Source organism: Prionailurus viverrinus, unplaced genomic scaffold (genome assembly GCF_022837055.1).
Source record: "Prionailurus viverrinus isolate Anna unplaced genomic scaffold, UM_Priviv_1.0 scaffold_33, whole genome shotgun sequence".
In the NCBI taxonomy this organism is placed as follows: domain Eukaryota; kingdom Metazoa; phylum Chordata; class Mammalia; order Carnivora; family Felidae; genus Prionailurus; species Prionailurus viverrinus.
In genome coordinates this window covers 1,607,415-1,621,350 of record NW_025927604.1, presented here as the reverse complement: position 1 = coordinate 1,621,350, position 13,936 = coordinate 1,607,415, and the positions used below count along the sequence as shown (strand labels likewise).

The window sequence follows — 13,936 nt, the reverse complement described above, 5'->3', positions numbered from 1 at the left end:
CCTGCTTCTGTCCCCAGCAGCTGGAGGTGAAGCCCCCCCTAGCACGACGGCCCCCCTCCGCCCATCCCCCTGCCGAAACGCACTGATAGACCCGGCACCCATATCCTTTAAGCTCCAAGACCACCTCTGCCTCGATTTCTGTCCCTGAAGAGTTCACTGTGTGTCTGCTAAGTGGTTTTTAAAGGACACGCTTTGCAGCAGATTCGTAACGTCCGACAGAACTAACGTTTGCCGCAGTTCAGACGATACCGCGAGGGATTCCTTCGGGTCACCATGAACAGGAAGACCCAGACATCACGGGTCACACGGGCCGGTAAATTCAGCTGTTACCTCGTCTAACTTCTCTGTCGGTCACCTGAGTCTTTGTTATAGGCTGACGTGCGTCCCCCGGGGTCACACGCTGAAGACCCGACCTCCGGTGTCTCGGAACGTGACCACATGTGGAAGCGGGGTGGCTGTGGATGAAACTAGTTGAGATGAGGTCGTGCTGCAGTGGGTGGTCCCAACCCAGCAGGACTGCCGTCCTCACAGAAGGGGGACGGGGACAAGGACGCACACAGAGAGAGGCCGGGTGGAGACGAGGGCAGAGATCGGGGCGTCTACAAGCCAAGGGTCTCCAGCAAACCCCAGAAGCAGGAGAGCGGCTGGAGCGGATGGTCCCTCTCCAGCCCTGCTGACATCATGACCTCGGGTGTCTACACTGCAGAACAGGGAGAGAGCAGATTCCCGTTGCCCAGTCCCCAGGCCGCCACACGGTGTTGCTGAAGCCCCAGAAACTCGTATGATAGTGTCGGTCTGTCGTTTCCGGAATGTGTCACTTGCCCAGGCTGGTCGGCCGTGGAGTAGCCGCGGGAACCCGGGGGCTGCGCGGGGCCGGGGCCTGTCCTCGGCCACCGCGCCCCTGCCTCCTCCTAGTTGACTCTGGCCCGACTGTGGTCGCACCCTCAGGGCTGTTCTGACTGGTCACGGACCGCTCACCGCCCCCCACCCCCCACTTACCTGGCGGGGAGTCCCTGGAGTCGGGTTCGCGGAGCGTCTCCAGGTGTAGGACGGCAACCTGTTGTGAGAATCACTTGCTCTTAGAGGCGCGGATGCTGGCGCCAGTACCCCCGCAGCGAGCCGCTAAGTCAGCGGAGCAACAGAAACTCGAGGGGCCGTCAGCAAACACCGCCAGACGGGCTGGGCGCCGCTCCCGACCTGCCAAGTGTCACGCGGCGAGCAGCTGATGTTCCGTAATTGAGTGCGAACGTGCGATTTTGTGTTTGCGAACATCGCCGTTAAGACACCGGCCCTGGTCACCGGGTTACGCCTGTAGCCCCCACACCAAGAAACTGACAGCCGTCGGCCCCACGAACACCTTTCCCGGGAAGTGTGGGGGGAAGCATCCCCCGAGCCTGACGGCCGACTGCAGCCGGGAGAACACCTGAGATCACTCGGCCGAGCGGCTCGAGGCGGATGCTCACTTGCAAACAGGACGCCAGTTCACGCAGGAACCGGGCTCAGACCACGGCCGGGGCCGCCGTGTGGACCAGGCAGCCACACCCTGAGCCACGAGGGGGTGCAGACCTGCCACGCCCAGAAGCACCCTCTCCACTTGCGGGGTCCACTCCCGTCCGCGCCCCGAAGGCCTTTCACCTTTTTTACCTGAAACTGCTTTGGTCGACAGCTTGAATTTTCCCAGTTTTCGGTCCTCCCAGCAAGGGGGGGAGGCTTGGAAAGGGGGAGTTTGTCCTCTGGATTTGAACCCACACAGGGAACAGAGGGAGGGGGCTCAGCTCCTGGTGGGCAGCCCTCCTGGGACATCTGGTTAGCGGGCGCTCAGCAGGGGGAGAGGGAGAGTCCGGCTGTGCCCACACGGACGGCTCTGCGTGCGCAATCCACAATCGCCTGGCACCTGGGCCCCTGCTTCCCGCCCAACCCCCGCCGCCAGGCTGGGTGGCCTCGCCTGGCGCCCTCCAGCATGCTGCGCCGTTGGAGCGAGTGTCGCGCGTGGCGGCTGGCCACACGCCTGGGACACCTGTCCTCCTGTCTTGGCCTCTGCTCCCCATGGAGCAAATTCAGTGACTTCCCAGAGGGTGTAGGCACGGGGCCTCCTTGCCTCCGCTCCAGCCGGGCGGGGGGGCCGAATCCGAGGCTCCCTCTCTGTCCCGCGCTCCCCTGAGCCCTCTGCAGTCCGGGCACAGGGGACCCAGCGGGAACAAGTGCCCAGCCGGCTTCCCAGAGCTTTCCTTCCAGGAGACCAGACGCCTTCACCCACGCTACCCCAGGGAGGGTGGTCCCCCCAAGGCTTGTTGCTGTCGTGTCCTGAGTCCTGGAGACGTCGTAAGTGACCGCGGGGATGACGGGCTCCCGTGCGGCGGGCACAGCTGGCGGGTGGAGGACGTGTCCGAATGTCCTGCTGAGTCCTCACTGACTCACCATCAGCGACACCTTCCTCCAGGATGGCCGACACTCCCCACGCTCTCGCTCAGGTCCTGGTGACCCGCCCACCACAGGAGGAGGCTGGGCTCGGAAAGCCGCGTTCACAGCCTCACGCTCCTGTCTCTCCACACAGCCGGCTCCCTGAGAGCCCGCACCCACCTCCTGCCACCTCACCAGTCCCGTCCGTCCCCACGTCCCGGGAGCAGGACCCATGAGCCCGCTTCCCGCTCGTTCCTTACGGAACACGTTGGAATCATAATTCCGTGACAAACGAAAAGGAGGATGGAAAGGGAAACAGTCCGCTCTAATGCTCTGTCCACAGAAGATTCTGTTTTTCTTTCCCTGAAAACCTGTTTGTGAAACTACTCGTCCCGAGAACATGAGGTCTGACGAAGGGAGTTGGTGTGGTGGCCTGTGTGCGGCCGTCGGGGGGTGTGAGTGTTCTGCACACGCATGCACACGCGTGCACACGCATGTTCCCACTCTGAGCTGACCGCAGCGACCTAACGAAAGGACCGTGTGAACCGAACCCACCACCGCCTTGTCCCTTGAGGCCCTCACGGCTGCCCGCGTGCCCAGCGCCGTTAGGCAGAGATGGATTGTGGGACGGGAGCTCCAGTGGAAATGGCAGGGTAAACACAGGATACAAGCGGAAGGCTGGCGAACGGGGAGGCGGAACGCCCGGGGGCCCGGGGCAGGTGCCGGCGAGAGGGTGTCTCTGGGAGCGGGCCCGTCTCCGTGGGACGTGCGGTTCAGACAGGGGGCTGTCCCACGCCTGCAGCCACACATCCCAGACAGAGGGGTCCAGAGAGCACGGCCCCTCCTGGCAAGTGGTGGCCACGTGCTGTGCTGTCCCAGATCCGTGGCGGACATGCCCACGCCCCTGGGGCACCCACCCGGCGGGAGAGCTGGGCCGCGGGCAGAGGCGGAGGTGGTGGGGGGGGAGGGGAGGTTGAGGCACACAGCCCGTGAGACTCGTCTGCCCAGGTCTCTGGTCCTTCTGCCTCTCGGCCGCCACCGGTCCTTCCTTTCCCGGCGCCCCAGGCTGCAAACCAAGGTGGCTCGGCTGACGTCTTTCTTCATATCCACGTAGACGTGCATCACTGGGACCGGCCCCTCCTCCTGGGGCCACCTCTGCGCCCGAGGGCCCAGTGCGTCCTGTGCTCACGTCCATTCGTCCCGCGGCATTTCCTAGTTTCCCTGTGACCCCTGTGCCCCCGGCTGCTGGGGAGGGTGTTGTGTCCCACGCTGGGGACGCCCCTGCTTTGTGGGGTGGGGGGCCACGGCCAAAACTGGCCCCAGCAGGAGAGGCGCATGCAGCGCGTCAGAGACGGTCACGTTCAAACGCAGAGCGTCCTCAGTGAGTGTGAGAATTGTAACGTCAGTGGGAGTGGGGGTCTTGCCCGTAATCCCAGTTTTCCGCATACGGATTGTGAGTTTCTGAACGCGTTTCTGCACGAATTAAAAGTGCCGTCAGATAGGGGTGGCAGCACCGGGCTCGGGTGTGGTGGCTGCGGCCGCAGGGCTGGCGCTGGCCCCGCTCCGTGGCCTCCTGACGTCCCTCGTCTGACCGAGGACAGTACAGGCCACGCCGTGCGAGAACGTTCTCGTCGCAGTAATGCCACCAGGCTCCTCCCCTGAGAGGTCGGGGTTGGGGCGGGGCTCCCCGGTGCTCCAACACTCCCTCCAGTCACGGTGGCAGCACGGCGTGTGGGGCGGGCCCTTGGGGTCCCTCTGAGGAATGACAGTCGTAACCAGTGTGTGCTTGTCCACAGGACACACGCGGGCCGCAAATCCTCACTGCCCATCGTGCAGACAGGAGGAGCCTGCCCGCCGGGTCCTGGAACATCCCCGGAAACGGGGACGCAGCCTGGTGCCTGCACTCGGGGCGTGGGGCAGGTGGGTGCACACCGGGCGATCGTGGGTCCCCGCGTGGCAGGTGTTTCCGTTCCGACCAGGAGGTGCTCCCCACAGCACCCGGTCCTCCCCATTCTGCACCTGCCTGTGTGTTTTCTCCCACAAATCGCATTTACAGGAGAATGTGAACTAGTGAAATGTTAACCTACTTTTTAAAAAGCATGGGCAAATTAGAGCTGGTGAGCCAGAGTGGAAGCCGTGAAACGCTTTCGTTGTGCCAACTGAGGGCGTTCACCCCAGGTACTGGCTCAAGACGCTGCCAGCGAACAGGAGCTGAAAGGAAACGTTGACTTCTTTTTTTAAAAAATTTTTTTTTAATGTTTATTTATTTTTGAGACAGAGAGAGACAGAGCATGAACGGGGGAGGGGCAGAGAGAGAGGGAGACACAGAATCTGAAACAGGCTCCAGGCTCTGAGCTGTCAGCACAGAGCCCGAAGCGGGGCTCGAACCCACGGACCGCGAGATCATGACCTGAGCCCAAGTCGGACAGTTAACTGACTGAGCCCCCCAGGTGCCCCTAAATGTACTTTTTAAAAAAAAGAATAGCTGTAAGTAGCGTATGGGCTTGTTTTTTACCGTTTTTACTCTGTACGTGTGACCTCAACAGATGCATTAAAAAGTCACTTCTAGGGGCGTCCGGCTGGTTCAGAAGAGTGTGCGAATCTTGATCTCGGGTCATGAGGTCGAGACCCACATTGGGTGTAGAGATTGCATAAACATAAGTAAGACTTTTTAAAAACTCACTTCGCACCCCTGCACCTGTCAGACCTAGGAGGTCGGCGGGCCCTTGCAACAGCCCGCTGTCCTGTCCCTGGAGATGCTCCCTGCACACCTGTGCCCCTAATTAGCCCGGCCGAGACCCGAGGGCTGACGCGGGACAGCACACGCTGTCCGTGTGCTCAGTGCGACTTGTCTCCCACAGGACCCGGCCTATGGATCGCAGACCCTCCTCTGCCGGTAGTAACCACAGGCGCCTGCTTGGAAACCCCGCATGAGAACTTGCTTCCTGCTGATTCCTGGGAGCGCATGGCCGTCTCGGGGCATCTGGGGCAGAAGTGCACCCTGGAAATGACATGGCCTGGGCCTTTCCATCCTGCAGGAAGCGAGCTGCTTCTGAACACTCAGAGCCGCGTGTCACACACACGTGTGCTGCCCCTTTGTGGAACGGGACACAAGACAGTAGGCCTGCAGTTTACTGACCGGGGCATTCGAGGCTTCAAAATGGTTTCGTGTTCCCCAAATCACTCCCGAGGCTGTTTTCCACATCAGGGCCCGTCTGGCGTGTGGTCCAGTGACACTCAAGGGCGGACAAATAAATCCTCCCCTGACAACCGTCTGGCTGTGCGTGTGTGTGAACCGTCTGTCTGTGCGTGTGTGTGAGCCTGCCTGCCGGCTCCTCCTGGGGCTCCCGGACGGGGATTCACCAGCCCCTTCGTCCAGCCGGACAGACGGGGAGGCGCCGTGTCCACTGCGTTCAGGCCTTGTCTCCCCCGCTCTCATCCTGGCTGCTTCTTCCTTCCACCCCGCTTCCTGCCCGCGCACCTGTTTCCTGCTTGTGCGTTTTTCCAGTGTCCTGTGCCCAGGTGGCCTTCGCGCCTGTGTCCTCTCCCGGCTGCCCTCCTCCGGGTGGGCCTGGAAGCAGGGCGACTCTCGGGGTCTGTCTCACCCCCGCCCCGAGGGGTCGATGGCACGGTGTCCTGGGGCCCGGCCCGCCCCGCTCTGGACACATGCTGCCTGCCCCCAGCTCCCCTCACTCGGGCAACAGCCTGGAGGCCCTCTAAGGCCCCGGACCTGCTGGCGTCGGGGGACCGGTCATCCCCACAAAGCAGCTATTGTCATCACCCCACTTTTCCACACCGAGCGACCAAGCAGCAGCCTGGGTCCCTCCAAGGTGGCCAGTCCCCCTGGGCCCAGCCGGGAGATGGGAAGAGCACAGACACACCTGCCCGGGAACCTGGGGAGTTGGTGACTGAGGGACACACTCCTGGACACCTCTTCACGACGCGCCGGGAAGGAGGACACGGCAAGGAAACTGCCGAACGTCCGCGGCCCTGGCGTTCGGAACCTGCAGATTCTGTCATTCCCCACGGGTGCTGGGTCTTCCTGTGTCCCCAGACTCTCATTGCTGTTAATATGAAGTTAATGACGATTCAGCCACAGTCAAGCACCCCGGCCAGAGACCCCTCACCACCAGACATGGGGGGCGTAGTGGACCCACAAACATTGCACGCCGCGTACTCCCCGGCCTGTGGACAGAGCCTTTGGGACAGGCTCTGACTCCGAGCGGTTTCCGTAAGGAGATGGGTGGACCCGGATGGACAGTCCGCTGCCCCTCAGGGTCCCAGCCAGCCACCAACAGCGCGACTCGTGCGTGGCCTCCGCTCCAGGCTCTTGTTTTGGGCTTTCCCGCCTCGGGGCCTGTGCGCGTGGGGCCGGCCTCGTAGGCGGTGCTGATGAACAAGTAATGAGCCCGAAGGACGAGCCCAGCTCACGCGGTCCCGACGGCTCTCGGTCTGACGACCCCTCACTGGCCCTTCCGGTGCACACGTCCGTCCCGGGCGAGCCTCACCGCCGACCAGGGCCCCCCGTGGGGCAGGACCAGGCTTCGTGACCGACCTCCAGGCGCCCCGACCTCCAGGCGCCCCGACCTCCAGGCGTCCCCACCTCCAGGCTCCCTGACCTCCAGGCGCCCCCACCTCCAGGCGCCCCCACCTCCAGGCACCCGCTGCACCTCATGTTACCCCCAGACAGCCCTTGGGGGAGGCAGGTGTATCTGGGAGAATAGTCCTGAGGGTTCCAGCCCCGCTCCGGACTCCAGCTGCCGTGCTCTCCCGAGCGGTGTGCCAGTTACCAGGAGCTGTAGCAGGACCCGGGTGTGCTCCCCAGTCCCTGGCCAGGACGCCGGCCGCGGTGCTGGGCTCTGTCCTGTCGGGGTGGCTCGCATCTGGGGCCAGGCTGGAGGAGGCCACGCCCAGAGTCGGGGTGGAAGCGGATCCCAACCCTTAGCAATTAAGATCGTTGGCAGGATTCATTTCCTCGTGGGTGTGGGACCGAGAGCAGCTTTCGGTGTCAGAGAAAAAGGGTTGACTTTGGGGGGTTTTGGTTTGTGTTTATTGGTCTTGGGGGATTTTTGTTCTGTTTATTTCGATTTTTTTTTTCTTTTTCCGTGGCCAGTCAAAGCACACCCACAGCTGGGAGAGGCCCCTGGGTCCCCACCACGCCCCTCCCCCCGGGTGGGTCCCAACAAGGCGGTGATGGAGCGGGAGGGCAAATGACAGCAGAGGGAGGGCCTCTGGCAAGAACAGGTGTCCACCGTGAGCTCAGAAGCCCCGCCCCTGTGCCGTTGCCTCCCGCGCTTAAGGTGGGGGCCAGGGGGTGACCCCACCAGAAGGGGGCGTCGGTGCCCCGTCCCACCCTTCCCGCCGCCCCAGGGGCCACTGAGTGTGAGAGTGTGACCGCCGATGACACAGCCAAGGCTCAAGCCCACACGTGCTGAGCGTGGGTCCGCGAAACGGCCACCACTGTGCTGTCGAAGCGGCTTTTCCCCAGCGAGGGGCAGGAATACCCGCGGGCGGGCGCCCCCACCCAACAGCAGCCCAGCCGGTGAGCAGGGCCGCCCGCGCACCTTCGGCCGGGCCCCCGCAAAGGCGCCTCAGGTCTGGACCCGCCGGCCTCCCGTGGCTCCGGCTCAGCCCTGCTCGCACCCGACGGGGTCCCCGGTCGGTGCCCGCCCAGCACCCGGCCCTGCGCTTCCCTGCCTCGGGGACGGCCGGCTGCCCCTCGGTGGCTCGGGGCTGACGTTAGTGCTGGTTCGTTCACGGGGACTGGGCAGATAGGTGGCTGGAGGACTCTGCAAAAGCGGGTGGCGTTTGCAAAGGACAGAGCTGAGCGGAGAAGCAAGGGCTTTGGGATCCCACTCCCTCTTTGGCGAAGTGTTGGAAGGTCGCCGATCTCTCCGTCCTCCCCTGCACCCCCCCGAGGGAGGGGTGTTGGACGAGGGAGCGGGTGCGGTCCTGGGACCTGGGGCTGGGGGGTGGGGGCAGGGTCTCTTTCCGGTGGATTCCACAAAGGAGCGTTAGAACAGCCTCTGTTAGCCGGAGGCCCCACCTCGGGTGTGGGGAAGTCGGCGGGGCCGGGGTCTCATGAGGGCTGGGAGGGCACAGGCGGTGGTCCCGCCTCAGGACCCCCCCCCCCCCCCCCCCCCCCGCCACCGGGCCCCAACTCCGGGGAAGCGGTCCATTCCGAAACACAAGAGCGTTTTCTGCACAGTTTTCGTGTCTTGAGCTCATTAAGCAAATCAGGACCCTGTCTTCCCAGCCAAAGTTCCTCCTCATTTCTGGACTGTGCGAGGCTCTTCGGTCACACGTCCCACGGGGTTGCGTCTGGGGTGATTGCGTTTTGCTGCGGTTCTGTGTACTTTTATAAAGATACTCCTTTATCCCTCCTTTCAAGGCGTGAAGTAGAAACAAAAAAGCATTGACGACATTCAGTTGAATGTCATGTTACTTATTTTCGGCCTACATTACTTCCTTAGAAAACAGCAGCCAACAGCAGGAGCCTCTTGGGCAGCTGCGGATAATCCTTTTCACGTTAAATGGTTTGCTCCGAAGTTCTTCTTCTTTATACAACACTTAGGACGCTGTGCTGATTTTTAAACTGTGCAGATAAGTTCTTTTAGCTGTGAGATTCATTTCAGGATAGCAAAGAAGCACTATACAACACTTGCTGTAACAAGGCAGGGTGGAAACTTCTGGCTTGAAATTTTAGTCCTAATTCTCACTAAAGTACAGATGACTGATATTATTTCCATGCCTCAGAAGAGGCTGTCATGGGGGCTCCTGGATGGCTCAGTCGGTTAAGCATCCGATTTCAGCTCAGGTCATGATCTCGTAGCTCATGAGTTCAAGCCCCACATCAGGCCCTGTGCTGACAGCTCGGAGCCTGGAGCCTGCTTGGGACTCTGTGTCTCCCTCTCTCTCTGCCCCTCCCTTGCTCACTCTGTCTCTGTCTGTCTCTCTCAAAAATAAACACTAAAAAAATTTAAACAACATATTTATAAAAAGAGAATAGGCTATCATGGGGGAGGTAGCAAAGAGGGCGGGGGGTGAGTTTGGGGGTCCCAGAAGCCACGCTGGCCAAGGGCCACCTCTCCCCCAGCACCTGAGGGACAAGTTGGTTCCCTGGAGAGCATCACTTCCTCCTCTCAAAGCTTCGGGCCTAGAATATGAAGAAAAACATTCACCCAAAAAGTCCTCGGGAAGGAAAACCTTCGAGGAAGCAGGACCTTGTAAGAGCATATCCTGGTTCCCCAAATGGAGAGTCTGTTTCGCAGCCTGGGAAACGGCCTCCGCTGACACGGCGCTGCTGGGGCTCCGCTGTGACTCTCGCCTCTGCACCGGGCGGGTGAGGGCGCAGGGCTCGGGGCTGGAAAGTGAAGGTCAGAACAGGGACGGCAAGGGGGCAGGAGGTGGGGGTCCGGTGAGCAGATGGCTTCGCGGTGCCCGCAGAGGGTCCCCAGGCCGCCCTGAGGTCTCGTGAAGCCCCTGCCGCGGAGCTCCCCACGGGACCCCGCACGGCCTTGCTGTCTGAACCAGTGATCCGTTATCAAACATGTTTTTAAAAGCAAAAAAATCTTTCTGAGAATTTTGTAAAAGCTTTGACCCCCCCCCCACCCCCGCAGTAACAGGTGAATTAGAAAACAAGCAAAGTTTGGAGCCCATTTTATTGCATTGCATGAAAAATTGATATCCGTGATGCAGACAGAATATAAAATCCATCTGGACAAAGACGCCCCCTTTTTTCTCATGGAAATTAAACCATCACTTATGCAAATAAGTTTAGACGAACTGTAAGATGCGCGGGATGGGACAAAAGGTAACTATCCACTATGCTCCAGAGGGGAGGTTGAGGAGACTGTAATCACTCGTGCAGGAGGGCGGGCGGAGCCCCTGTGGCCTGGGGCCCACGGCCAACACCACACACCACCCGCCTTGGAAGTGGTTTCCTGGGCCTCCTGCGGTGGTCCCGCCTCTCGGGACACGGTCCCATCGGTAAAATCACGATTGCCTGAAAACAGGCACAGACTTCTCTGCAGAGGGCCACACAATGTCTTGGGCTTAGAGGGAGCCGTGGTCTCTGCCGCGGCAAGCGGCCGTGGACAGATGAGCACCAACAAAATTTCATGCCCAAAACAGGCAGTAGGTGACATTGGCGGGGACACCACCGTCGCTGGCCCCCGGGCTCGGAGTGCGGACTTCGTCCATGGGTGGGGCTCGCAGCTGGTGACCCACCTGAGCACGGGGTCTGCAAGCCGTCCCGCCGGGCGGAGGCCACGGGGAGACCCTTCTGCCGGTGGCAAGAACCCAGCAGGGACCGTGGTGGTTTCTCACGCTAACCCGGGCCCCACGTGGCCGTCCCAGGACCAATGGGATGGACACGACGGCACGAAGGGAGCCGGAAGAGTGGTGGCCCCGGGGCGTGGCCGGGTCAGGTCGGTCCTCGGATGAAGGACTTCTGTCCGGTCTGGGCAGGGGGGATGGAGAATCGAGGAGCACTCGGCCCCACCCTCAGGAGTGCTCGCATCCACGGCCCCGTGTGCAGGGGATAGGCCCAGCTCGCCTCCAGGGAGAGGACAGCCGGCCCTGGGGACGTGATCCTGGGCAGAGGGGAGATGGGGAGAGCAGCCCCCGGACCCGTCCGGGCCACGAGGCTGACACCAGCCTCCCCGCGGCCTCCTCTCTGCACGCCCTGCCCTTTCTTGGGGCAACCTGACCCTTGCCTGGACCCCAAATATCTGCAGGCCTCAAGGCCGTGTCCCCTGCTCATCTGACCGTCACCCAAGTCCCCACCCAGTGACCAGACGGGACGTCACCATCTCAGAGGTGCCCACAGTCCCCAAGGCGTCCTTCCCCGGGGACACCGGGCCGAGTGTCCCCCAACCTGCTGGAAGGGACCGCTCTCCTTCCCATCCCTGACCTGCGGTGTCCCCGCGGACGTGCGGCCCCACGAGGGGGCGCCGCAGCCACACAGGATAGTGTTCCCAGAAGTCACCAAAGCGCACGTCAGACAGACCGATGTTTTTCTCGTGGAACCCTTTGAGTATTTCTCTTCCTAACATCGTCAGAGTTGTTTTCATCGGTAACACATCTCAGAAGCCGTTGTTCTTGAAATTCTGAAGAGAAAGTGGAACACTGAAAGAGCCAACATCACCTCCTCCAGGAAGCCTCTCTGGCCTGTCCCTCGAGTCCACCTGCCTCCTCATAATCCCCTCACAAACGCGGGTGCACAGATTCTCCTCATCTGGGACCCCATCTCCTTGGGCACAGGAAGCCCACGGGGCTTGTTTTCAGGGGCCTGCGCTTATGGATCGAGTGATTATCACAGGAAGTTCCTGACTCCCAGCAACTCAAACCGGTACTCAAAAAAGGGAAAAAAGGGGCGCCTGGAGCCAGGACGTGGGCGCACGCAGACCTGAGCTCATTCCAGAATGTGCTGGGAGGTGGGCACACAGGGAAGGTTCAGAGCCCGTGTGCCCCAGCTCCCCTGGGACCGCTGGCCGTTTTCAGAGGCACTTGGGGCCGTCCCGCGGGGGCCGCCTGTCACGTGCATCGTGGGGCCACAGTGCTCGCGAGCTTCCCTCCCCGTGCGGGGACTAGACACGCGGGAGGGCTCGTGCGGCTCCTCCCTGCCCCGCATGACAAGAGCCTGAGACACTGAACACAGACCCCGTCGGGCCCCCCCCCACCACAGATGGGCTCCGTGGGGTTAAGAGCCCCTCTGGAGAACACAGAGCTGCCTACAAACGCCACGAGAATCTGCACCTGCCACGAGAAGTGATTTCTGTTGGCAGCATTGGAACCCTCTCTCCCCAACCCCAAACGGAAAAACAATTTTCACTGGAAACTCTCTGGACGACGTGGTTGGTGACAGCTGTCTTTCTTACGGGCTGTGGTTTCACCAAGGGGAGGCCTTCCCCTTGGCCGTGGGCTGTGGCTGCTTTGCGTCTCTTCCAGTCAAACCAGTGCCCTTCCTGCTCCGACTCTGTGCATCCGAGCAGCCGGGGTGCAGGTCAGGTCAGCTCAGGGCGCTGTGTGGCTCAGGATCCCCGCTCACACAGAGGCCTCGCCCACCTGTCTGCTGCCCTGGAGCCACTCGGACAGAGCGGCCTGGCTTCGTGTGGACCTGAGCGTCCCCGGGGCCGTCCCCACCGCAGGTGGCCGGCCCCCACCCCGTCCCCCAGCTGCAGGTGGCCGGCCCCCACCCCGTGTGCCAAGCGCTGGGCTGGCGGGGAGTCCGCGAGCGGGGTAGCAGGGCTTCCTGAGGCCCGCAGACTGAGACCCCCAACCACACGGGAGGACAGGCACCGGGAAGCCGCACGTTCCCGCGTCTGAGAGGTCCGTCCCTCGCCTCGCCCAGAGCACGCGCCCCACGCCGTCCCCGACGTCCCTCCTCCTGCTCGCTATCCGGGGTCCCCTTGTGACTTCGCCTGCTCGCGGAAGTGCGCTGCAGCCCCGCATGGGCACTGTCAGGCCGCTGGCGCCCCAGGAAGCGGGGGCCGCCCTGCCCACCGTCCTGCCGCGGGGACGAGGCCACGCCCCAACTTCCTGCTTCAGCTCCTCCCGCAATCGAAGCTCCTTCTCGTGGTCTACCCGGCGGCGCGGTTTGGGTGGGCGTTTTGGGGCAATTTTGTGCTTGGTGGCGATTCCTCCGTTTAAGATGGCCGCTCTAGGCAGATTCACGGGGACCAACCACGAGGCGGAGGTCACGTTCAAGCCAGGGGATCACAAGCTGGAGGAAGCGGGGGCACGATACCCGGATACGTGAATGAAGTGAATGTGTCCGTCCTGCACGGGAGCTGCGTGCCCTGCGGTTGCATGCGTGTGATTTAGAAACTCAGTGGCCCCTGAGACACACAGTGGCAGAGCCCCTGGCCCCTCTGCACGGCCGCTGGGGCCACATCTCGCTGCGAGGACCAGCCTCCACCCCCGCCGCCGCTTGTGCTGGAGAAACGCGCCTCCTCTGGGCATCGGTTCCCATCAAAGCTGCCGTATTCCCACCGACCCCCAAGGTGACTGACCCAGCCCGGCCAGCGGCCGCTTCTCCCTGGGCCTGTGAACAGCGTCTGGCCCCTGGGCCTCCTGGTCTCTTCTGGGGGCGGGGGGAGCAGGGGACGCGCCGTGGACGCTCACCCAGCTTCACCTTCCCGCTGAGCAGAGGCTCTGAGACACCGAGCCGGAGGTGGGGACCAGCAGGGGCGGAGCCCTGACAGCACAGAGGGTCCTGCGGTCGCCCTGGAGGACCCCCCCCCCCTCCGGAGGGCAGCGAGCTGCGTTCCCTTGGCCTCTGCTGGTTCCAGCGACAAAGGCTCTGACATTCCAAGCTGTGGGTCTGGAGTCCACGCTTCCTGTTTTAGATTCCAGCCAGAGGGTGTGCTCGGCGTCCCCCAGAGTCTCCGAGGCACCAGCAAATCCCGCCGTCCCTCCCCAAGGAGGCAAGCGCAGGGGACGCCAATGCTGACGCTGCTCCAGGAGAGAGGAAGGTGCTACTCGCCCCGTCTTACGCGAAGAGAACTCGAACCTGAAAGGTGCCTGTGGAGTC

At 62.4% G+C, this 13,936-nt stretch overlaps 1 protein-coding gene across 1 annotated transcript in view; it reads left to right on the top strand.

Annotated features, from left to right (window-relative positions):
• TPO (thyroid peroxidase) overlaps positions 1-5,400 on the top strand; it is a 45,421-nt gene extending 40,021 nt beyond the window's left edge. The window contains exons 16-17 of the mRNA XM_047845108.1: positions 4,197-4,320; positions 5,262-5,400. Coding sequence (XP_047701064.1) covers positions 4,197-4,320; positions 5,262-5,300 — 163 coding nt within the window. The 3' untranslated portion in view covers positions 5,301-5,400. The remainder of the gene's footprint in view (positions 1-4,196; positions 4,321-5,261) is intronic.
• The last annotated feature ends 8,536 nt before the right edge of the window (positions 5,401-13,936 follow it).